Consider the following 24,113-nt stretch of genomic DNA (forward strand, 5'->3'; position numbering starts at 1 on the left):
TTAAAAGGCCTTCCCCCCGGGAGGGGGGAGGCAGTGTGGGAGCGCGAGAGTGAGGGGTGGGGGGCCGCTGGGGCCCGGGGCTTTCGCGGCGCAGCTGCCGCCGCCGGGAGAGTGCCTGGGGAAGCGGCGAGGAAGGAGAGGGGAGGAGGAAGAGGAGGAGGAGGAGGAAGAGGAGGAGGGTGAGCGCTCGGGTCGGGCTCCTTAGCGGTGTATTGTGGGATGTGCGGCTACTGGGAGCCGAGCCTCCGCCGCCAGCCGCCTCCCGGGCAGCAGCAGCAGCAGCAGAGGCGGCGGCAGCAGCTCCGGGCCCGGCAGCCGCGGCGGCGGCGCTCCCCCCTCCCGGCCCCCCGTCCGGCCGCCCCGGCCTCGGTTCCCGCGGGGGACACCATGTACTGGCTGGCGGCGCAGGGAGGCCGGCGCCCGGCGGGGATGTAAGCGCGGCTCGGGGAGGGAGAGGCCGCTGCCGGCAGCCGGGCGGCCCGAGCCCCCAGCCCCCAGCCCCGGCCCCGGCCCCCTCTCCGGCCGAGCGGTCGGGCGGGCGGGCGGCGCCAGGCCTGCCGCGAGCCCCGCGCCCGAGCCGGGCGGAGCGAGCGAGCTAGCGCCACGCCGGGCGGCCGGGCGGGCACCATGGGCCGGAGCCCGGGTTCTCCGGGTGCCCCGGGCCCCGCCAGTCTGCACCAGGGGCCCCCGGGAGCCCCTCGCAGCCGCCCCGAGATGGTGGCCGAGCGGGCGGGCGCCTAATTCTCCGGAAGGGTTATTCTCTCGCTCCATTCTTATTTTGGGGGGAGCCAGCGAGACAGCTCCTTTTGGGGCGCGCTGGTAAGGTGGGAGGGGGTGGGGGCTGGACGATTTGATTCCTTCGCGTGTGTGTAGAAGCGGCCGCCGCCGCCACCGCGGCGGAGACGACAACAACTTGCTCGTTTTCAGGTTGGGTTAACGGCATGGAGAACAGTCACCCCCCCCACCACCACCACCAGCAGCCCCCGCCGCAGCCCGGCCCTTCGGGCGAGAGGAGGAACCACCATTGGAGAAGTTACAAGTTGATGATTGACCCGGCTTTGAAAAAGGGGCATCATAAACTGTACCGCTACGATGGGCAGCATTTCAGCCTGGCGGTGAGTAGCCGGCGCGCCTCCCCGCCGTCCGCACCCACCCTCCGAGCCGTGCCGAGGAGGGTGGGGGCGGAAGGGTCCGATCGGCCCGGGGACCCCCCTCCTGACCACCCGGCCAGCTGTCAGCCGGGTCCGCAGTCCTGGAGTTTGACAAGTGCCTGGAGAAGGGGGGAGGGGGGGGCTTGCCCCGTCCCTGGGGAGTGGGACCAGGCCACCCATTCCGCCCCACCCCCCGCTTCCTCCCCACAGATGTCCAGCAACCGCCCGGTGGAAATTGTCGAAGATCCCCGGGTCGTCGGGATCTGGACCAAAAACAAGGAGCTGGAGCTGTCGGTGCCCAAATTCAAGGTAGGGCCCCTCCCCCCTGCCCCGCGCCCCTTCCCCCTGCCCCGCGCCCCTTCCCCCTCTCCCCAAGCCCCGAATTCGAAAATAACGCCAGTCTTGACCGAGCCCAGCCGGATTCTGAGTTCCCGCCGTCCGGGGCCTGGGAAGTTTTGGCGGGGAGGGGGAGATTGCAAAGAGAGGGGTGTCCCCTCTCGGCTACTGTAAACAGAATAACACTCGGTGAAACTGTAATCAAGGCGCTGATACAGTATCCTGCCCGCCCAGCTGGGGGCTCCGGGTCCCCACCTGGCTCCTGCCAGCCCAGGGGCTCGGCCCTGGGACCCGCCCCCCTTCCCAGCCTTGTGGCTTTAGGGGGACAACTTCCTAGCCCAAGGGGTCGCCCCTGCCCTGGCAGCAGGGAGAGGAGGCTAGAGTGGGGGGTGGGGAAAGAGAAACTGTTTCTTTTTCCCCTTTCCTTTCGAACCCAGAGGACTTCCACGTTCCAAACGATTTAATCCTCCGCTTCCCGGGCCCGCCCGCGTGCATTTTTTTTTTCCAAAAAAAAATTTTTATTTTTTACCTTTCATTGTTTTCAAAGGGCGGGCGAGTGGGGAATTTTGTGTTTTCCCTTCGGTTTCAGTGTTCTCAACCTCCCTTTCCCCTCGTCCCCTGCCAGATCGATGAGTTCTATGTGGGCCCGGTGCCTCCGAAGCAGGTGACATTTGCCAAGCTGAATGATAACATCCGTGAAAACTTCCTGAGGGACATGTGCAAGAAGTATGGGGAGGTGGAGGAGGTGGAGATTTTGTACAATCCCAAGACCAAGAAGCACTTGGGCATCGCCAAAGTGGTCTTTGCCACGGTCAGGGGAGCCAAGGAGGCGGTTCAGCACTTGCACAGCACTTCGGTCATGGGCAATATCATCCACGTGGAGCTGGACACCAAAGGTGAGTGGAGGCCCGCTCAGGACAGCCACCACGGAGGAGCCACAAGACCTGTCAGTGTGACCCCCTCCTCTCCCAGAGCCCCTTTTGCAGTGTTGGGGAGCCCCTCACTCTTCCTTAGGTGCCCCCTTACAACCTTTTCTTTTGCCCCCTCCTGAGGGTAGAGTCACGTGGAGCTAAATGTGTTGTCTGTTGCTAGGAGACAAGCTATAATTTACCAAATGTGCCGGTCCTTGGCCACTGAACCCCAAGGGACCACCCGGAGGCTTCCCCACCGCTGACACCCCCTCGGGCCCCGCGCGGAGCCCTGGTGGCCTGGGTTTAGGCAGTCCCCAGTGTTGCCGTCTGTGTTAGGAGAGAAGGCAGGGTTCGTTTATTTGTGGTGGGGGGGGCGCTGAGGGAGAGCCACTAGGACGCCTTTAAATACCCAAAGAGTATGTCCCTCCACTAAAAAGAGAGTCCTCCAGGGATCTGGAGTGCCCCTCCCCCACAGGCCGCCCCTTCCCCTTGGAAGTGGGAACCAATCTGGGCCCAGAGTGTGGTTTCATTGATAATGCTCCCGCTGGAGCTGGGCGGGCTGCTCTTGGTGCTCTAGGGTTGACACTGTGTCTTCCCTCCTCTTTCTTAAAGAGACAGCACCACCTCCCAAGCAGCGGAATCCCGCTCTGTGCTCACTGAGCCTCTGAGCGGCTGCTGGGAGAGCCGGGCTGGGGAAGCCATACTTCCCACCCTCAGGGTCCTGGGAGGCTTCTCTTCCGTGCTGGCTGGGGGGCTGGCAGGACTATAGGGCATCCCGTAAAGTTTGCCTGTGGCCTCCCTAGAGAAGTTCCTACCAATACAGAAGAAAGTGCCGGGTGCTCTGAGGCCCAGCCAGCCCTGTGACTGGGCAGAGACTGTTGGGTCCAGAGCCCCTGGGACGTCCCCTGGGAGGCCCTGCATGGGAGGGTTTAGGTGAGTGGCTTCCAGGGGTTTTGTGAGCACGGGGTTTAGGGGCAACCCGGGCACACCAAACCCAAGACTGGAAAATCTAAACCTTTCTTTTTCGCCTTTAATAATGAGCACATATTGACTGAGTCTCTAAGACCTTGCTTGGGGATGCAGAGGGACACTGCTCCTGGGTGGGCACAGTTATCCTATAAACTCTTGCCAAACCTGTCTCTAATTCTGAGGTTCCTCAGGGCACAAGCCAGGTTCCTGTTCCAGCCACAGCGCCCTTCACCTCCCTTCTCTAGTTTCTCACGTCTCTGTTGGGGAGACCCCTTGGGTGGTTGCAGGCTGATTTCTCCCTGAGAATCAAATGTAGAGCCCCTCCCCCATCACATGCCCATTTTAAGGAGCAGTCAGCCCTCACCAAAATTTCATTTCTGCAAAAAAAAAGAAAAAAGAAAAAAAGAAAAGGACCTTAGAGACTGCCACCAAGTTTGTATTTCAAGAAAGAGACCGGTAAAAAGTAGCTCAAGGAATGCGTCTCCTTTGCATATGTAAGCAGCTGCCTCAGAGGGCTCTATAAATATCGATAATCTGGCCCCCTGGTCTATAGAGGCCTCTCTCTGCCAGGGGGGTGGGGCTGTGGTGGAGGGTTACCAGACGTGGCTCAGTGGGACGGGGGAGGACCATGTGGAGTTCACAGTAACGCAGTACCAGAGTGCATTTTACAAACTCTGACAGTCACCTGAGAGAGTTAACAACAAAACTGTCACTCCTGTGTCACTGGGTTTCCTCTTCACTTGCTACAAGGCCCTGGATGTTAAGTGGGAAGGTGAGAGGATGGGGATTACCTCTTTCTTTGGGTGGCATGGCCCAGGTGACAGGAAGGGGCTTTGTGTTGGGGCTGGCATTTCTGTATTTGGGGGAGTCCCAGTGCCACGAGGCATTAAATTCTGAATCTCAGGATCAGAAAAATCATACAGTTTAGCAGCTTCATTGAACAGATAGGACTCCTGAGTGAGGTACAAAGAGAAGTGGGAACTTAGTCAGGGTCACTTAGCTTCCCTAGGCTTGGGGTCCCAGGCACAGGGGCCCCACAAGGATGCCCACCTGTGCGGGCTGCCCCATCCTGGAGCCTCACTGAGTCCTCCCTCCCTTGCCTTTTCCCCAGGGGAAACCCGCATGCGGTTCTACGAACTGTTGGTCACGGGCCGATACACACCCCAAACCCTCCCAGTGGGCGAGCTGGACGCTGTCTCTCCAATCGTGAATGAGACCCTGCAGGTGGGTTTATGGCTGTCAGTCCTTCCCCCACCTCCCCACCCCATCACCAGCTCCCTGATGTGGCCCCCACCCCACTTCACCATCTCCGGTGTCAGACACCAGGAAAGGAGCCTGGCTATGCCCACCAAGGCTTCCAGCAGTGGGTCTGAAAGCCCTGTTTGCCAAAGCTCTCCTCTGGCACGGCCCCCAGCCCTCTCCCTGCACACGCTGGGATTCCCATCCCAGAGATCCAGAGTCCACGTTAACGCTGAAACACTGCTGTGTCCAGGGTCCTAGCGTCTGGTGTCCCCTGCACCCCTCTACCCCTGCCCCCAGAAAGCCGAGTTCAAGTCCCTCCTTCCAGAGCAAGATGGATTCCTTCCCCAACCACTGCCTCCCAGGACCTCACCTGGACCACCATCTCATGGGGAGGTTCTCATCCCAGCTCCTACCCCAGCATCAACTCAGCCACCCTCTGGAATAGCTTTTCCAGAGTGAAGAGTCTTTGCTTACTTGCTGGTCAGCTGTTTATCAGGCACTTTACGTGTTACACTATTTAAACCCTAAAACATCAAGAGGTTGGAGGGACAAGGCCCTTGGCCACCCCCTCACTTCCAAGACCATCGTCTGCTACCTCTACCTGGAAGGTCTTTGATATCTGACAGCCTGGGGCAGGACGGAAATCCCAGTTCAAACCAAGATGTCAGGGTCTTATCTTTACTCTGCTTTAGGGATTAGGAAAAACCCTCAAGGTTCTCTGAGGATAATTGGCTACCCCAAGATTAGAGAAGGTGAGGACCATCCAGACACTCCTCTTTAATCTCCCCCCTTACCCCCCCCACCCCTGCCGCTGCTTCCGTTCACTATGCTGCAGTTCTAGAGTGACCAGTTTGGCTCCGAGCTGCCCAGTAGCTGGAGTGAGAGGGGAAAACAGTCCCATTCTATTGCACGTTTTCCCCCCAGTGATCTCAGACCTATCTCTCTCTCTCTCTCAAGCTGTCAGATGCCCTGAAGCGCCTCAAAGATGGTGGCCTGTCTGCAGGCTGTGGCTCTGGCTCATCCTCTGTCACCCCCAACAGTGGTGGGACACCCTTCTCCCAGGACACTGCTTATTCCAGCTGCCGCTTGGACACGCCCAATTCCTACGGACAGGGCACACCGCTCACGCCGCGCCTGGGCACCCCCTTCTCGCAGGACTCCAGCTACTCCAGCCGCCAGCCCACGCCCTCCTACCTCTTCAGCCAGGACCCCACAGCGACCTTCAAGGCTCGGCGCCATGAGAGCAAGTTCACGGACGCCTACAACCGCCGCCACGAGCATCATTATGTCCACAACTCTTCTGCAGTCACCGCAGTGGCAGGGGCCGCAGCCACCTTCAGGGGCTCCGTGGACCTCCCATTTGGGGCAGTCAGCAGCAGTGGGGGCAGCAGTGGCCCTCCATTCAAGGCCCAGCCACAGGATTCAGCCACGTTTGCCCATACTCCACCGCCTACCCAAGCAGCCTCCGCTTCTGGAGTCCCATTCAAGTCGGCTTTCTCTCCATATCAGACTCCTGTGCCCCCTTTCCCCCCGCCCCCCGAGGAGCCCGCTGCCGCAACCCCCTTTGGGGCCCGTGACAGTGGGGAGTTCCGGAGAGTACCTGTGCCCCCGCCCCTGCCGCCCACTGAGCCCCTGACGAAGGAGAAGCCAGGCACGCCGCCTGGACCCCCGCCCCCTGATGCCAACAGCATGGAGCTGGGCGGCCGGCCGACCTTCGGCTGGAGTCCCGAGCCCTGTGACAGTCCTGGTACGCCCACGCTGGAGTCGTCGCCTGCAGGGCCGGAGAAGCCCCACGACAGCCTGGACTCACGGATCGAGATGCTGCTGAAGGAGCAGCGCACCAAGCTGCCCTTCCTTCGGGAGCAGGACTCAGACACCGAGCTGCAGATGGAGGGCAGCCCGATCTCCTCCTCCTCCTCCCAGCTCTCCCCACTGGCCCCCTTTGGCGCTAACTCTCAGCCTGGCTTTCGAGGCCCCACACCACCCTCCTCACGCCCATCCAGCACCGGCCTGGAGGACATCAGCCCCACACCACTGCCCGACTCGGATGAGGATGATGAGCTTGACCTGGGCCTGGGGCCCCGGCCCCCACCCGAGCCAGGCCCCCCAGACCCTACCGGTCTTCTGGGTCAGACAACTGAGGTGGCCTTGGACCTGGCTGGAGACAGGACCCCAACCTCAGAGAAGATGGATGAGGTACCATGATGTCTGTCCATCTCTGTCTGGGATTGGTTTTGTCTGTCTTGTGGCTCCCTCTTTCCTCCTTGAAACATTCTCCCCTTAGGATAACTAGCTAAGACACAGAAGCAGCAGGGCTAGGGCAGCCAAAATAACAGATCAAAAATAAAAAGAGAATGAAAAGAGGATACGAAAAGCACCAGGGGATGTGACTGAGCAGCTGGTTTGCTCTGAGCTCCCTAGCAGCTTTGGTGAAAAGGGAAACATGACCTAGATCTGTTGCTCTCCTTGCTAGGTATGGGAAGTCAAGACCTTTTTCTGGGGATAAATTCTGACTTGAGCTTCTTTGGTTGGAGTTTGCTGAGATCCCAGAGAGTTGGACTGTGGTGATGGTTTTGGGCCTCCTTCTCTGTTGGGTGGCTGGGACCTGATCAGGACTGGTCCTGACACTCAGGCAGATTTGGGAAGAGGGATCAGCCAGAGTGTTCTGCTGAGCTAGGTCAGGTGGCAGCTCTGGAGCACTGTCTCCTAGAACCTGGTGCCCTCTGAAGAGATGGGAAACCGTGGTGGGCAGGGAGGACACTGAAATGTTCCTTCTCCCTCTCCCCCTGCCTCCAGGACTGAAGGAGTTAAGGGCTAGCCCAGGGGGAGGGCCACAGCCAGAAGCAGGAAAAGTTAACCACCCCGCACCCTCTGCCCACCCAGAGATCCTCCTCTGGGGTCTCACTGCAGCCTGAGGGTCGGGGTGGGTGCTGCTGCATGCCACATTCCCTTGGGGGAGGATTCGGTCATCTTCCTTGGCTCTGCTCCTCCCCCCTCCTGGTCCAGGCACCTGCCCTGGCCCTCCTGGAGACCTGCTTTGGAACCTGTGGGCCTGGCAGGCATGAGCAGCCAGGAGCTCAGACAGAGCTCTGTGCCCCTGTGGGCGGTAGGGAGGAGGGTCCCTCCTCCCCAAGTCCTTTGATTAGGCCGATTTGGCTGCCTCAGGGAGGAACAGAGAGGAACTTGGCTTGCCTGGGAGGGGACTGCAGGTGGCTGGGGCTCCTGGGGGCCTCCAGGCTGTTCTGGGGAAGTGGTTTCTGGCGCTAAGGGGTTCAGGCAGGGAGAGCTGACAGGTGTGCAGAGGTGGGGGGCTGCTGGCCCTGCTGCCATCCTCCCTTCTTCCCTCCCTCTCCTGCCTGAGGTTAGGGCATGTTTATTTAACCATGCTCACTGGCTGATCCAGGGCTGGGAAGCCCAGAGTAGCCAGAGGGAATGGGCTTTCCCACGGTGTCACTGTAGGAAAGGGGAGACTGAGGCCCAGAGAGCTGGGGTCGGGGGATGCCCCGGGACATCAGCCCAGGGAAGCCCGGGAGTACTGATAACCTCCAAGATGGCTCTCGGGAGCCCCCTGCTGACAGTCGGGAGAGCAGCTCCCGGGTTCCTCCGGCCTGAACCCGAGGGAATCCCAGCCTAGGCTGACCGCACAGGAGAGCAGCACAGGGGGACACTCCCTTTCTTCACAGAGGCTGATGGTTAAAAGTTCCGACTCCAGTCCTTAAGTCTTGAGCCCCACCTCTGTCACTTACTGGTCATGTGGCCTTAGGGAAGTTACTTTCCCTGTCTGAGTCTCAGTTTCATCATCTGTGAAATGGGATAGTGAGAGTAGCTGCCTCACACTAATCTCGGCTTGAGTGAGGTGCTGCATGGGAAGCTCCAGGCATAGCTCGAGCTGATGAGCTGATGCCGAACACTCAGCCACCAGTTCCCGCCGGTTCTCGCCCCCGGACGCGGGAGGGGCGGAGGGAGGGGCAGGGCCGCGGGCCGGGCTGGATCCGGGTCTCCTTGTGATTGGCTGGCGGCGGCGCCGGCGTTAACCCTATGCGTGCTGCGCCTGCCGTGCTGGGCGCTGTCCAGGACTGATCTGGCGCTGTCCCTGGGTATCAGGCTGAGCCTGCCAGCGTCTCCCTCAGCATGTGTGTGGGACCCTGAGAGGCAGAGTGTGTGTGTCTGTAGAGGGGACAGAGCAGAAGCAAGAGCTTTCTTCTGCTACCTTAGGTTTGGTTTTCCTCTTCTCTCTCCCCCGCCCCCCATTTCCCTTTGAAGCCTCCCTCACCTGTACGTCTGACCTCTGACCTTACAGCCTGCACAGGCCCTGCCCCCTCAGCCTTCAAATGCACTCCCTGTCCCTGGTAACCTACAAAGGCTCTGTCTTCCCAGCCATGTTCATCCAGGGCAGAGCCTGAGCCCCCTTCTCGCCTCGGGTCCTGACACAAGAGCCTGGGGGTAGCCCATCCCTCCTCTCCCCACCCCTGCTTTGCCTTCTTGCTCCACCTCTACCTTGTGGACCCCATGCCCCCTCCAGTTCCAGGCATGTGCATCCAGCTCCCCAAAGCCCCATGTCTGAATGAAAAGAGGCCCTTTCCCGTTTCACAGCCAGGTCATGCCCGACTCCTCCCATTCACCTGGTGCCACGGTCCTGGATTCCCACAACAGCCCCCTGACGCCTCACTCCGCAGGCACCCTGGGCTTGCATCCCAGCCCTCTTTCTGACTGGCTGTGCCTCTTGGGCCAGTGATTTATGTATAGCTCTCTGAGTGTGTTTCCTCACCTGTCAAAAGGGATTGGACTAGAGCCCTACCTTGTGAGGTTAGGGTGCAGATGAGAAATACGAGATATTAGGTGCTGACAACACTCAGCCCCACCGCGGCCCGTACTAAGACTATATGAAAAGAGTAACTAAGGAAAAATGTAAAGACATACCTCCTATTCGTGCACCCTTACTACTGCTAAACGCCCCCCCCCCTGCTCGTGTCACCTTCTCTGCCAGGCCCTCTCTGCCACAGTGAAGACTACAGGCCAACTGGGAACAAAGGCCAGTGAGCCACTTCCTGGTTCAAACCCGGGCTCCATCTCTTAGTGGTTGTGTGGCCTGGGCAAGTTACTTAAGTTCTCAGTGTTCCAACTTCCTCATCACTAAAACTGGTGATAACAGACCTACTTTACAGGGTTGTTCTGAGGATTAACTGAGTTAACATATGTGAAGTGCTTAGAAAGGTGCCTGGCCCGTAGAAAAGGCTACAGAAGTTTTAACTATTAGTATTATCTTCTCTGAATGCAAATTGAAACATAGAAAAGGCTACAGAAGTTTTAACTGTTAGTATTATCTTCTCTGAATGCAAATTGAAACAGAGTATCTCAAATTGAAACAGAATCCTTTTCCCTCTTCATGCCTCACTCCCCTTCCCGGCTTGCTTTTTCTCCATGAAGGACTATATATTTCACATTCTTCCTGGTTATCCTTTGCCTTGTCCCTCCAGAAGTTCAGCTCCAAGAGAGCAAGAATTTCATCTGTCTTGTTCACCACTGTGTTCCCAGCACCTGGAACAGTGCCTGCTACACAGCAGGTGCTGAGCAAATGTTTGTTGAATGAATGAATGAGTGAGTGAATCTGCATGATAACCCCGTGAGGCAGGTACTATGGTGCTCATCATGCAGATGGGGAGACTGAGGCTTAGAGAGATTAAACGACTTGCTCGAGGCCACGTGGCTGGGAAAGGAGGGGACCAGGATCAGAACTGCGGAAGCCACGTTGCTCGCTAGTCTTGCAGAAGGCTTCTTCTCTGACCTTCTGGTGTTCAGCAGGGGGATCTGGGAGCCTGCTGGGCCACCCGGGCTCACCCTCACCTCTCTCTCCTTGCTCTCCCTGCAGGGGCAGCAGTCCTCGGGGGAGGACATGGAGATCTCAGATGATGAGATGCCCTCGGCCCCCATCACCAGCGCTGACTGCCCCAAGCCCATGGTGGTGACCCCCGGGACGGGGGCTGTGGCAGCTCCCTCCGTGCTGGCCCCGACCTTGCCGTTGCCCCCGCCCCCTGGCTTCCCACCACTGCCCCCGCCCCCACCGCCTCCCCCGCCCCAGCCCGGCTTCCCCATGCCCCCTCCTCTGCCCCCACCCCCGCCCCCGCCGCCCCCAGCCCACCCCGCTGTGACAGTGCCCCCGCCACCACTGCCAGCACCGCCGCCCGGTGTCCCACCCCCACCCATTCTGCCGCCGCTGCCGCCCTTCCCGCCGGGGCTGTTTCCCGTGATGCAGGTGGACATGAGCCATGTGCTGGGCGGCCAGTGGGGCGGCATGCCCATGTCCTTCCAGATGCAGACGCAAATGCTGAGCCGCCTGATGACGGGCCAGGGCGCTTGCCCCTACCCGCCCTTCATGGCCGCCGCGGCCGCAGCCGCCTCTGCTGGGCTGCAGTTCGTCAACCTGCCGCCCTACCGGGGCCCCTTCTCCCTGAGCAGCACTGGCCCCGGCCGCGGGCAGCCCTGGCCACCCCTGCCCAAGTTTGACCCGTCAGTGCCGCCACCAGGCTACGTGCCACGCCAGGAGGACCCGCACAAGGCCACGGTGGACGGCGTCCTGCTGGTCGTGCTCAAAGAGCTCAAGGCCATCATGAAGCGGGACCTGAACCGCAAGATGGTGGAGGTGGTGGCCTTCCGGGCCTTCGACGAGTGGTGGGACAAGAAGGAGAGGATGGCCAAGGTGGGTGGGCGGCGCGGCCCTGCAGGGGGGCGGGCGGGCCGGAGGCAGAGACCTGGCCAGGCGGCCTCTCTCCTCCCCAGGCACGGTACTGGCAGCACCGCCACCCAGACCCCCAAAGCAGGGTAGTGTGAGTGTTATTTTGTGAAACCGGTGTGTCGATGACACAGGTGTCATCTACTTACAACACGTTTCTTTTGGATTCCAACCTCCAAAGTGCGAGAGCCCCTGCTCCGATGCGGGCAGCCATAGTAGCCGCTTTGCAGGTGAGGAAGCCGAGGGTCAGGGAGGCAGAGTGGGGCCCTGGGGGCGTCCTGAGTAGTCGGCACAAAATGAGGTAGGTTCCAGGAAAGGAAGTGCCCAGTTACCATGTGGCTGTCACTGTTGAGAGGATGGCAGGCTGCTCAGGGGACAGGGCTGCTGGCAGCGCCGTAACCATGGTGACCTCCCCCTCCTCTCTCTCACCCCAGGCCTCGCTGACCCCGGTGAAGTCCGGTGAGCACAAGGACGAGGACAGGCCGAAGCCCAAGGACCGCATCGCCTCCTGCCTGCTGGAGTCGTGGGGCAAGGGCGAGGGCCTGGGCTACGAGGGCCTGGGCCTGAGCATTGGGCTGCGCGGGGCCATCCGCCTGCCCTCCTTCAAGGTCAAGAGGAAAGAGCCACCAGACACCGCCTCGTCTGGCGACCAGAAGCGGTTGCGACCCTCAACCTCCGTGGATGAGGAGGATGAAGGTTTGCGCCCCTCCCCTCGCCGGGTGCTGGGATCTTCTCCTCCCCTGCGCCCCTGGCCCCGCTCTGACAGCCCTCCCTCCCCACAGAGTCTGAGCGGGAGCGGGACCGCGACATGGCGGATGCCCCCTGTGAGCTCGCCAAGCGGGACCCCAAGGGCGTGGGTGTGCGGCGGCGGCCGGCCCGGCCCCTGGAGCTGGACAGTGGCGGGGAGGAGGACGAGAAGGAGTCGCTGTCGGCGTCCTCGTCCTCATCGGCGTCCTCGTCCTCGGGGTCCTCGACAACCTCACCCTCCTCCTCGGCCTCCGACAAGGAGGAGCGAGAAAGCACGGAGGAGGAAGAGGAGGGGGAGGAGGAGGAGGAGGAGGAGGAGGAGGAGGAAGGCCCCAGGAGCCAGATCTCCTCCTCCTCGACCTCATCCATGTCAGATAAGGTACCGTTCGGGTTGGGGAAGCCTGGGGTGCTGGGCCAGGGGAGGGGGCCCTTCGGCTCACCTTTCCTCCATCCCTCTCCCCCAGGATGACGATGATGAAGACAGCGATGACAGGGATGAGTCTGAGAATGACGACGAGGACGCAGCCCTGTCGGAGACGAGTGAGAAGGAAGAAGCGGACTCAGATGGAGGTGAGCGGGGCTCCTGGCCCAGCCCGGGGTCCCTCTGCAGAGGGCAGAGCCCGTGCAGTAGTCAGCAATACTTTGGGGGCAAATTTCTTGACTTTGAAGTGTGAACTCAGCAAAATACAAACAGGGCATGCCCTATGATTTCTTTTTCATGAAGTATCCAGAACGGGTCAATCCATAGAGACAGAAAGCAGACTAGTGGTTGCTGGGGTTAGGGGATGGTGGATAGACGGGTGATAGCTAAAGGGAACGGGCTTCTTCTAGAAAAGTGCTAGTTGTCTACATTGTGAATGTACTAAATACCACTGTATCGTTTACTTTGAGATGGTTAGTTTTATGTTATGTGGATTTCATCTCAGTTAAAAAAAATGTGATGACTAGTTAGTACCGACACACACACACAGACACACACACACACACACACACACACACACGCCCCCACATACCTGAGGGCTATGTTCAGCCCAGCGCCGCCAGTTGTGAGACCTTTGGTGAAGTACCTGGCTGGAGCACAGCAGATAATGACAGGGCCCCTGCCTGTGTCCCCCGCCCAGAGGAGACAGTGAGCATCGCCACCTCCAAGGCTGGAGCTGAGTCCTCCAGTGAGAGTTCTGAGTCTTCTGACTTCGAATCAAGCTCCGAGTCCTCCTCATCACCCTCAGAAGATGAAGAAGAGCTGGCAGCGGGGGAGGAGGAGGAGGAGGAAGATGAGGAGGAAGGGGAGGAGGCAGCTGCCGATGAAAGCGTGGCCCCTGCTGCTCCTGACGAGGACTTTGAGGACATGGCCACAGGAGCATCCGCGACGGAGTCACTGGTCCCAGAAGAGGAGGTGGACATCGAGGCTGAGGACGAAGCCTCCGAGGCTCGGACCCCGATGCTGGAAGAGCCCCCCTTGCCTGTCGGTGTCGAGGAGCTGGCTGGCTGCAAGGAGCCCCCCGACGAGCCAGGCCTGAACCAGGAAGGGGCCAGGTTGCTGTCTCCAGAGCCCCCTGCTGGAGAGATGGAGGCCCGGCCCTTGCCATCCCCGGAGCCCACCCCAGGTAACACTTGCAGCCCCTGGGAGGGCGGTGGGCATGGAAGCAGGATGTCCTCACCATGAGAATGAGCCCATGCTCCTTTATGCTAATCACTTAACCTTAACGAGTCAGTTTCCTCATCTGTAAAATGGGATCCGTGGATTGTGCTTCCCCTGTGAGGTCATATGGGAGGATAGAGTGAGATGACTTATGATGTGCCAGCATGGAGCCTGGCACCTGTTAGATCCCAGAGGGGTCTGCTGCTGTCACCATTCCTCTGTCAGTATTTCCCTGGGGTTTAGTCCTTGGACCATTAATTAGTCCCATGAGATGCTCCCAAAAGAGGGAGTGTGGGTGCGAGTGCGTATGGTCATTTCAGTGACAGAAAGCAGCAGAGAAGGCCTCGGGGTGCTGGGTCAGTTGAGAGGGGCCATGGACACTGCCCCCTCCACCATCTTGGTGGAGCTGCACAAAGCATGTTAAAGGCTCTAACAACGCTGTCCAATGGAACTTTCTGCAGTGATAGAAACGTGCTGTCCAATAGAACTTTCTGCAGTGACAGAAACATTCTCTCTCTGTCCTGTCCAATACTGTAGCCACTAGACACAATGTTGCTAAGAGCACTTGAAAGGTGGAGAGTGCCACTGTGGAACAGAATTTGTGATGTTTTCTCATTTTCATTAGTATAAACTTACATAGCCACATGTGGTTAGTTTGTACCTGTAATAGTCCTTGAGGAAAGAAACCCATTGTATTTTGTTTAATCCTGTGTTATTTGGCTATAGAACCACAGGTCTTTGAATATTGTTAAACGTATTAATTGAGCCTCTATTGTCGTCCCCAGTACTGTTTTAGGAACTGATAATACAACAGTGGACCAAACAGACAAAAATACCTGGGGCTTACACTCTGGGGCAGGTTGATGGATGACAGCAGATAAGTTAGAAAATGTAATCTATGACAGTAGAGATAAATGCTAGGAGAAAACCTTAAAGGCTCTGACAAGTCCTGCAGCAAAGAGACTTGTTGGATTTTTTTTGATAGACCTCATTTTCTTGGTCCATGGGATGTTCCCTGTTCACAGGAACACCGTTCTAAAGACAGTGTCAAGGGCTACAACCATGTCTCCTGCATCTTTGATTTACTCCCGCCAGCATTATCAGACACCTACTGTGTGCCTGACACTGGGCCGGGTGCTGAGCAGTCCTTGAGTGGCTTAGCTGGAGGAGGACAGTCCGTATACTCACAGAACCCCTAGGGACCCAGAGGGTATGAGTGCATACCCAGAGATGTGTCAAGTGCATAGTAGGGCAGCATAAGTAGGGCGCTGAGGGACATCTGAATCAAATAATAATAAAGGTCTGGTTTTTGCCCACCTCTCTGCAGAGAACAACCTGGAAGTGGAGCCTGAGCCCCCGGCGCTGCTCTCCTTACCCCTGCAGCCACCGTTGCCACCCCCTCGACCACCCCGGCCACCCAGCCCACCACCAGAGCCCGAGACCCCAGACCTCCCACTCCCACCAGTCCCTCTGGAGCCTCCCCATGAGGACCAGCCCCCGCGTACTCCAGGCCTCTGTGGCAGCTTGGCCAAGTCGCAGAGCGCAGAGGCAGTGCCGGCCACACCGAGTGGGGAGCCCCTGCCGTCGGGGGGCAGCAGCGGCCTGCCCCTGAGCTCCCCGCAGCTGCCAGGCAGCCCCTTCTCCTACCCATCCCCATCCCCCGGCTTGAGCAGCGGGGGCCTCCCGAGGACACCTGGCCGGGACTTCAGCTTCACACCCACCTTCCCCGAGCCTGGTGGGCCCCTGCTCCTGCCTGTCTGTCCCCTCCCAGCTGGCCGGCGTGATGACCGGTCTGGCCCCCTGGCCTCCCCTGTGCTCCTGGAGACAGGCCTGCCGCTCCCTCTGCCCTTGCCCTTGCCCCTGCCCTTGGCATTGCCCGTACCCGTCCTGCGGGCCCAGACTCGGGCCCCCACCCAGCTGCCACCCCTGCTGCCTGCTCCGCTGGCCCCCTGCCCACCCCCCATCAAGAGGAAGCCGGGCCGGCCCCGGCGATCCCCACCGGCTGTGCTCTCCTTGGATGGGCCCTTGGTCCGGCCGCCAGGAGGGGCCCCCCTGGGCAGGGACCTCCTGCTTCTGCCAGGCCAGCCACAGACCCCTGTCTTCCCCAGCACCCACGACCCCCGGACCGTGACCCTGGACTTCCGGAACGCGGGGATCCCGGCTCCCCCCCCACCCTTGCCCCCCCAGCCTCCTCCGCCCCCGCCTCCACCACCTGTTGAGCCCACCAAGCTGCCCTTTAAGGAGCTAGAGAACCAGTGGCCCTCTGAGGCCATCCCTCCGGGTCCCCGTGGGCGCGACGAGGTCACCGAGGAGTTCATGGACCTGGCCAAGGTGCGGGGGCCCTGGCGCCGGCCACCGAAGAAGCGCCACGAGGACCTAGTGGCCTCAGCCTCCCCCGAGCTCTCGCCGCCGCAGCCCCTCTTTCGGCCCCGCTCGGAGTTTGAGGAGATGACCATCCTGTATGACATCTGGAATGGTGGCATCGACGAGGAGGACATCCGCTTCCTGTGTGTCACCTACGAGCGTCTGCTGCAGCAGGACAACGGCATGGACTGGCTCAATGACACGCTCTGGGTCTACCATCCCTATATCCTGCCAGGCAGGGTGGGGGGCCGCACCTCCCGGGATAGCGCACGTCACTGTCACTTATGGAGCAGTGTCTATGCCGGCACTGTACCAGGCTCTGTACAGAGTAATCACTGGCACTTTTAAACACTGCCCTCTGTGCCAGAATTGGCAGGTCTCGGGGCTAAATGTAACAATGTGATTGTACAACGTGACAGAAGCAGGGGCTGACAGAAGGCTCACTCTCCCTGGCCCCCACTCATCGCCTAATTTAATCTTCCCAACAGCCTAGTGAGGTAGGGGCTGCTATTATTCCCATTTTACATCCGAAGAAACCGAGGCTCAGAGAGGTTAAGTTACCTGCCCAAAGTCACACAGCTATGAAGTAGCAGAGTAGAGATTTGAACCCAGGCAAATCTGGCTCCAGAATCTGGGTTCTTAGCCATGATGCCACACCACAGTCGGTTGTTACCACAACCGTATGAAGTTGGCGCTGCCTTTATCCCTGTTGTACCAAATGAGTTTATTGAGCATTTACTGTGTGTCAGGAACTCTGCTAAGCAGCCTAAGCATCTGTAGTCATTCCACGGGGCATCGTAATTACCCCAATTTGCATATGGGGAAACTGAGGCAGAAGGTGGCAAAAGAAACACACCCAAGGCCATGCAGCTGGGTACCTGTCAGAGTTCCAACCATGGTGGAGTTGGCCAGTGGGCAGGTGCAGGGAAGTGGTGTAGGTGTGGGCAGCGGAGCTGGGCGTCATTGGCCCCCTGCAGATGGGTCTGAGGGTGGAGAGGCCAGGCCTGGGGGGGCGGGTCTCCAGCAGGACTGGGAGGGGCTCTCCGAGAATGTCCATGTGGCCCTTGACCCACACCCACCCACCAGCCTCTCTTCAGCTAAGAAGAAGAAACGGGACGACGGCATCCGGGAGCACGTGACAGGCTGTGCCCGCAGCGAGGGCTTCTACACCATCGACAAGAAGGACAAGCTCAGATACCTCAACAGCAGCCGCGCCAGCACCGATGAGCCCCCCACGGACACCCAGGTACGGCCATCAGGTGCCTGGACACCCCGGAGCCTCCCGGGCTGGGCAGAGGGTGGGGGCCCTCCTGGAGGGGGTGTCAGGCACCGGGAGTGGTTGTGGAGCCAGAGGGGCTGGTGCACGGAGCACGGAGGGTGCTACTCCACTGGGTGCTCAAGTGTGAGAGGTGAGGTGAGGGGTGGGCAGGAGAGAGCCTCCGAAGGGTTTTAATCAGGATACAAACAGAGTTGAGTTGCATTTCCAGAAGTTTCCTTCATTCTTCTTTAAGGAAATAAATCGGGTAGGTTGGACATGGGGGGCCGTGTGGGAAAAAGTGGATGCGTTTGAAAGACTCTCAGGAATATTCGAACATTAGAAAGTCAAATGGATGGGACTCGGGGCCTGACTGGTTACAGGAGGCAGAATGGGGTGGGACGCTGCTGGGTCCGGCCTTGGGGACTGCGTAGCTGGATGCCAAGCACTGAGGTGAGAAGGAAGGTGGGACCCCTACTTTGGGATGGTTTGAGTTTTGGTGTTTGTGGAACATCCAGGTCGTGAGGTCTGGCAGACAGTTAGATATATGGGTACAGTAGAGAGCTTGGGAGAGGGACGTCTGGTCTGGGGACCTAAATTTAGGCATCATGAGGATGGAAATGTTAACCAAAGGCCACAGCAGGGGTGAGCCGACCCGGGGAGAACATCTGGAGGGGAGTGAAGCTCCAGGTGTCAATGGTGGGGACAGAGGAAGAGGGAGGCCAAGAGAGGGAAGGGATGCGAGGGTGTTGGGAAGAGCTGTGATTTAGAATGAAGCCACGGGGCGTTAGGTAGATAGACACCCACCATCTCTGTCCAAAAAGCGGAGATGCTTTCAAATCTAGCTGAGAAGGGGAAAGATGGCAAGAGTGAAGAGAACGCTGCGTCGTCATGTTTAAGATTAGAGGAACTTGAGCACGTTCAGATTCTGACGGGAAGGACCCAGTAGAGGAGAGGTGGCTATTAGGACAGGACGCCCAGAGCAAGGAAGCTGGGAAGCTGGGGCCACAGAGCTTACGGTGGGGTTGCCAAGGATGGGATGGGGACACAGGTACCCTGCGGCCAGCTCCCCCAGGCGGCCGCACCCCTCTCTGATCTGTCACCCGCCGTCCCCATCCTTGTACCCATCCTCACAGGGCATGAGCATCCCAGCGCAGCCTCACGCCTCCACACGGGCCGGCTCGGAGCGGCGTTCCGAGCAGCGCCGCCTGTTGTCCTCCTTCACTGGCAGCTGTGACAGTGACCTGCTCAAGTTCAACCAGCTCAAGGTGAGGCTGGGCCCCACCTGGGGCGGCCGGGGCGGCCACAGAATCCGGGACCAGGGCTCTCACCCCCATCCCCTTCCCTCCCCCAGTTCCGGAAGAAAAAGCTCAAATTCTGCAAGAGTCACATTCACGACTGGGGCCTGTTCGCCATGGAGCCCATTGCGGCCGACGAGATGGTTATCGAGTACGTGGGCCAGAACATCCGCCAGGTAAGCGCTGCCGGCCAGGACAGGTGTCGGGGTGGGGCCGTGGCCAGCCCCGCCCAGACTGAGGCCTCTTCCTGGCCAGGTGATTGCGGACATGCGGGAGAAACGTTACGAGGACGAGGGCATCGGTAGCAGCTACATGTTCCGGGTGGACCACGACACCATCATCGACGCCACCAAGTGCGGCAACTTCGCGCGTTTCATCAACCACAGCTGCAACGTGAGTGCCCGGCTCGGGGCCGCCGCCCCTGCTGCTGTGCCAGGAGGACCCGGAACCCAAGGGCACAGGAACCGGCGCGGCCTCCTTCCCGAGCTCGGGGCCCACGAGGATAGCGGGGAGGGAGGTGGAGGTGTGAGGCCTTATCCGAGGAGCCGTTCTCCTCTGAGCTTCAGTTTTCGCATCTGTAAAATGCGCGTAATGAGACCAGAGGTGCTCATGACGTGGTCCGTACAGCTGGTAATCACGGAGTTCCTTCTCCGTGCTGGGCGTTTTCTATGCCTCCGGGGCAGTGCTGGCCAGTAGAACTTGCTACAGTGACGGAAGTGCTCTGCATCGTTGCTGTCCGCTGATATACACGTGTGGTGTTGAGCGCTTGAAATGTGGCCAGTGTAGCTAAAAAACTGAGTGTTTAATTTAAATTACTTAAAGAGTCACACTCGGCTACTGACGGCTGACATGGCATGGGTCTGGGTGTGGAGGTGGGCGTTGATAACAAGGGTGGTCCTCTCGTGAAGATAAGCACAGGGAGCTTCAAATGGAGGACAGGTACCCCTGGCTGTAGGTTCAAGTCTTGGCATTGCTACTTAGTGAGCGACCGTAGGCAGGTTACTTCATGTCTTGGTGCTTCGGTTTCCTAATCTGTAAAACTGAGATGATAACAATCCCTCCTCGTAGGTTGTTGGGAGGACCAAGCGGGTTACTGAGGGCAGGCCTTGTGTGCAGATACAGCGGGCGCTCAGTACATGCCAGCTCACACAACTGTGACTTGATCATACCCTGGGGCCCGTAGGGACTTCGCTGTGCATCTCCCGTGAGAGCTGAGGGATAAGAGGGAATTACCCGGGTGCGGTAGTGAGTGAGGTGAGGCCTGGGGCAGGGAGGGAGAACACCTGTTTGAGGGGCAGTGGGATGAGGTAGGGGGCAGAGGGCAGGGTGAGAGGATGAGGTTGGCAGGGTTGGTGGTAGCTGGGTCACTCAGCCTTGTAAGCAGAGCTGAGAACTTTCTCTAAAAGCCGAGGCTGGCTATTGCCCTGGGGTGACAGGATTTGCTGTCCCTTTGGAAAGATTTCCCTGGCAGCTGGGTCAGGAGTTATTCCGAGTTCAGAGAGGCAGCGGGAGCCGCTGCAGTCCAGGCAAGTGATGACAGAATCAAGAGGCCCTTTGAGGCAGAAGCCGCTGGGCGTGGTGGGCTGGATCCAGTACTGCTAGAGGGGAGGCGGGGGGCAGATGCTTGGGGGACTGGGTGCATGGAATGGCCACTCCCTAGGTTTGAGTTTACTGAATCAAAGTTGTCTCCTTGAGCTGCCAAAGGTGGATATCAAGCAGCTAGTTGGATATGGGGGCCTGGAGTGCGGGCAGGCAAACCTTTTCTGTAAAGGGCCAGGTAGTAAGTATTTTTGGCTGTGTGGCCCAGACCATCTCATAGCAACTACTTAACTGCCATTGTAACAAAGGTAGCCATAGGCAATATGTAATGAATGAGCGTGACCGTGTGCCAATAAAACTTTATTTTCAAGAACAGGCAGCTGGGGGCCGGAGTTTGCTGACCCCTTCTCTAGAGCTCAGAAGTAGGGCCTGGGCTAGAAACATAAATTTGGGGATCACCTGCAGTATAAAAGTAAATTGAATATTTCCCTGCGAAATTTGTTATTATTACAATCATGATTCTTATTTAATATCAGAGACGGGGGGGCCTGGTCCGCCAGATGGGGAAGCCGAGGCCTAGGGCAGGTGGCCAGTGGGCAGTGGGGTCGTGGGGCCAGTACATCAGGCCTTGAGCACGGGGCTCGGTTGGGTTTGGGGGACTGCGGTCAGGGAGGGCCCGGGTGGGGTCCCAGGTGGGTCGTCTCACCCTCCCCCCCACATCCCACCCACAGCCCAACTGCTACGCCAAGGTCATCACCGTGGAGTCACAGAAGAAGATCGTCATCTACTCGAAGCAGCACATCAACGTCAACGAGGAGATCACCTACGACTACAAGTTCCCCATCGAGGACGTCAAGATCCCCTGCCTCTGCGGCTCCGAGAACTGCCGGGGGACCCTCAACTAGGCCCGGTGCCTGGGGATGTCAGCCGCCCCCGGCACCCGAGCGTGGACCCCTGGCCCCGGGGCCAGACCCCACCTCCCACCCCCATTTCAGGTGCTGTCCCTCTACCCAGCAGCCGTGCCAGGGCCTGGCGCCCCCAACACTACCCCCAGGACCCGCCGCAGCTCCGGCCCCTCAGTGGGAAAGGGCTTCTCTGTCTCTCAGCCCATGTCTCTTTCATTTTTTTAAAGAAATGCTCCTTTCAGGACTTTGGTTTCCGGTGTAAATGTCTCCCCCCACCCCCCTACCTCCCTGGCCGTCTCCCCTTCCTCCACCTCTTTCTCTCTGTCTTCTCTGTCCCACCTTCCCTTCCCCGTCAGCCTCTTCCCATGAATGCTGCTACGTTGTTTTCGTCTTCTCATTCTTTTCTTCCTCTTCATAAGAAAAGACGCTTTAACCGTTGAAATGTGAAGGCAGAATCAGAGAGCGGGGACCCCGGCGTGGTTTGATGGTGTGTCGGCCCACGTTCTGGAACCCTCCGGGCCCGGGCGCCGGGCCAGGTGCTGCAGAGGAGGGGGGTCAGGCCAGGCGGCTTTGACCTCAGAACACTACGGAAGGCCCCCTCTCTGCCGGCGGACTCAGTGAGAAGACCCCCCCTCTTTCCGACCCCCCTCCAGTCTGTTCCTTCCCCAGGAGCCTGGGGGTGCCTTCCCCCCTCCCCCAGCAGACCCTGGTGGAGCCGAGCTGGTCCCAGGCAGGAATTTCCCCTCGGGGCTCTCCCTGCCACCCCACACCCCTCCACCCCCCAAATCTTGGGTTCAGTGTTTACTTTCTCATTCGAATGCCAGCTGGGGGGAGCGGGGCTGGGGGGGGCGCTGGAAGGGTTGTGTTTACTTACCCTCTCCTGCCCTCACCTTCACCCCCAGGGGAGAGAAGCACCTCCCACCAGGGCAGGCGAGTCCCGCCACTACGGGTGTCTGGGTGTCTTACCGAATGCGTGTGGCGTATTTTTGTTTGCTTATAAGCTTCACCCGCTTGCCCCCAGCCCATAGCCTGACTCACCCTGCCAGCAAGCCCCTCGCCCCAAGAAGTCAAGAGCATATTTATTTTCAGAGTGAGAAGATTTATTTCTCCCAGAGAAAGGAAAATCTTGGAAAAGATTTAAAAACTCAGATCTACGTCTGACAGGTTTTTGGTTTTTTTTTTTAACCCTTGGCATCATCTTCTTTAGAGTTCCTTTCCATGGATTTTTTTTTTTTCTTGTGCGTGTATAAAATCAAAACGAAGGGGAAAAAAAATAGGTTTTTGAAGTTCAGAACAGATTTCTGTACATAGGCTGCCATAAAGGACTTTTTTTCAGGAACATTGTTTCTCGTAGAAACATGTGGGAAGACTTTTTTGCTTATTTCTTTGTACTTCCAAAAAACCACACACACACACACACACACACACACACACACACACACAAGCAAGTCCCCCGCACCCCAGAAAGCAGGCATGTAAATAATTTATGGAAAGTGACTGTTGTGACCAGAAGTCATCCTCACCAAGACGGGAGAGCTCCCGGCGGGGCTGCCCCGACCCTGCGGATGCAGGCCCGGAGCCTCTGGTATCTCAGCTTGTGTCAAGCTTGTTATCATGTAAATTCTGTACAAAGAATTGTTATTTTTCCCTTTTTTTTTTTTGTCGTTGATGGTTTTGTTGTGTTTTTCTTTTTTTTTTTTTTTCAATTTCTTTACCCCATGCCCTCTCTGTTTGAGACTATGCCCACCAGTTTCAAGGTCCATGAAATCGGTGGCATTAAGACACGGAGGGGGACCTGGGCACAGCGGCAACCTTCTCTTCCTTTTGCGGTTTTCTGCCTCATTGTGCAACTGAGGAAATATTTATTTTTCACATGAGGAAATGTGTAGTTTGTAGAGACGGCCGATTTAAGTTACTTCTGCAGCCCCCAAGGGGCTGTCTTCAGTCTGTCCCCTCCTCCCGTAAAAGAAGTGGGGCGGGGGGAATGTGAGGAAACCAGGGTCCAGGGTCCTGCCTCACCCCTCACCCTGGCCTCACCTTGCCCAACCAGCCTTCCCTAAGGGCGAGCAAGGGCCTGGACCCTCCCTGTCCCCAGGAACCCCCGTCCCACCCCTGAAATGGCTTGCAATAGCCAGAAATGTGTCAACTCATTTTTCTTTCAATGCCTTCATTTTCATTGAACAAACCTCTGCTTTTGAAGAATTGGGGGTTTCTGCTTTTTCTTTTTCTTGTCCCTGCCCCCCCCCCCGCCTCCCTCCTCCAGCAAAGAAGAGAACCCATAAGTTTTAGGGATGTTTGTGCATATAGAGTCTCATCGTACGTAACTTGTTTTGAAGAGAAGTGTTTCCGTTGTGGGTGTGTCTTGCTGTAAATATTTGTTCATATTTTTGTGAATTCAATACTATGTACCATTGTATTATAGTAACTTTTATAAAGCAAACCATAAATATACTGACTTTTCTTACAGATACGCCATCTCCCTTGCTCTCCTCTCTCTTTCTTCTCCTCCTTCTTTCTTTCTGTTGGGGGCACACCCTGCTCGCTAAGGAGCGGGTGCTCCGGTAGTCAGGGGTAGGGGTGGAAGGAGCTAGGTGGGGTGTGATCCATTCAGACCATCTGCTTTTTTAAAAACATATATATTTTTTTCTTCCACTTTTTTTGAGCTATAATTGACATACAGCACTGTAAGACCAGCTGTTCTTAAACTCTAAGCCTGTAGGTGGATTCTTTGAACTGGGACAAGTTATAGTCAGGCTAGACCTTCCACAGCTTTCAAGTTTTCCTTCTAGAACTCTTCTTAAAACCTTAGGTATCTAACACTGCTAATGGTCTACAATTAAAGGAAACAAGATCAAATATCCTATTTCTATGACTAGAAGATGTTGGAAAGGTGGTACCTCAGAAATGATTAACACTAAGGAGACATCACTCTGGTCTGTGAGGCAGGAGGGGGCTGATAAAACAGTCACCAGTTGAGAAGAATTAAATGTATGCAGTGTTGTGGGTATTCCACAGGTTCTGTGC

General features: G+C 57.9%; 1 protein-coding gene across 2 annotated transcripts; it reads left to right on the forward strand.

The window, feature by feature from the left end:
* The first annotated feature begins 200 nt into the window (after positions 1-200).
* Positions 201-23,520, forward strand: SETD1B (SET domain containing 1B, histone lysine methyltransferase). Of its 2 annotated transcripts, none has more exons than XM_061169355.1 (17): positions 201-431; positions 928-1,115; positions 1,362-1,460; positions 2,113-2,383; positions 4,479-4,591; positions 5,567-6,805; positions 10,479-11,306; positions 11,774-12,035; positions 12,122-12,465; positions 12,551-12,656; positions 13,208-13,693; positions 15,056-16,315; positions 17,172-17,338; positions 18,484-18,615; positions 18,702-18,821; positions 18,901-19,038; positions 20,916-23,520. In XM_061169355.1, the coding sequence occupies exons 2-17, from the start codon at positions 942-944 to the stop codon at positions 21,087-21,089; spliced, it is 5,913 nt and encodes a 1,970-aa protein (XP_061025338.1). In that variant the 5' UTR covers positions 201-431; positions 928-941; the 3' UTR covers positions 21,090-23,520. The 2 variants fall into 2 exon arrangements, with proteins under 2 accessions (XP_061025338.1, XP_061025339.1); XM_061169356.1 differs by lacking the exon at positions 201-431 and adding an exon at positions 764-819.
* The last annotated feature ends 593 nt before the right edge of the window (positions 23,521-24,113 follow it).

The sequence above is a fragment of the Eubalaena glacialis genome, chromosome 15, assembly GCF_028564815.1.
Source record: "Eubalaena glacialis isolate mEubGla1 chromosome 15, mEubGla1.1.hap2.+ XY, whole genome shotgun sequence".
NCBI lineage: Eukaryota > Metazoa > Chordata > Mammalia > Artiodactyla > Balaenidae > Eubalaena > Eubalaena glacialis.

Coding starts and splice junctions, on each gene's coding strand:
- SETD1B (XM_061169355.1), top strand. CDS start 942: ATGGAGAACAGTCACCCCCCCCACCACCACCACCAGCAGCCCCCGCCG. Junction 11,307..11,773: donor AGAAGGAGAGGATGGCCAAG/GTGGGTGGGCGG, acceptor CTCTCACCCCAG/GCCTCGCTGACCCCGGTGAA. Junction 13,694..15,055: donor ATCCCCGGAGCCCACCCCAG/GTAACACTTGCA, acceptor ACCTCTCTGCAG/AGAACAACCTGGAAGTGGAG.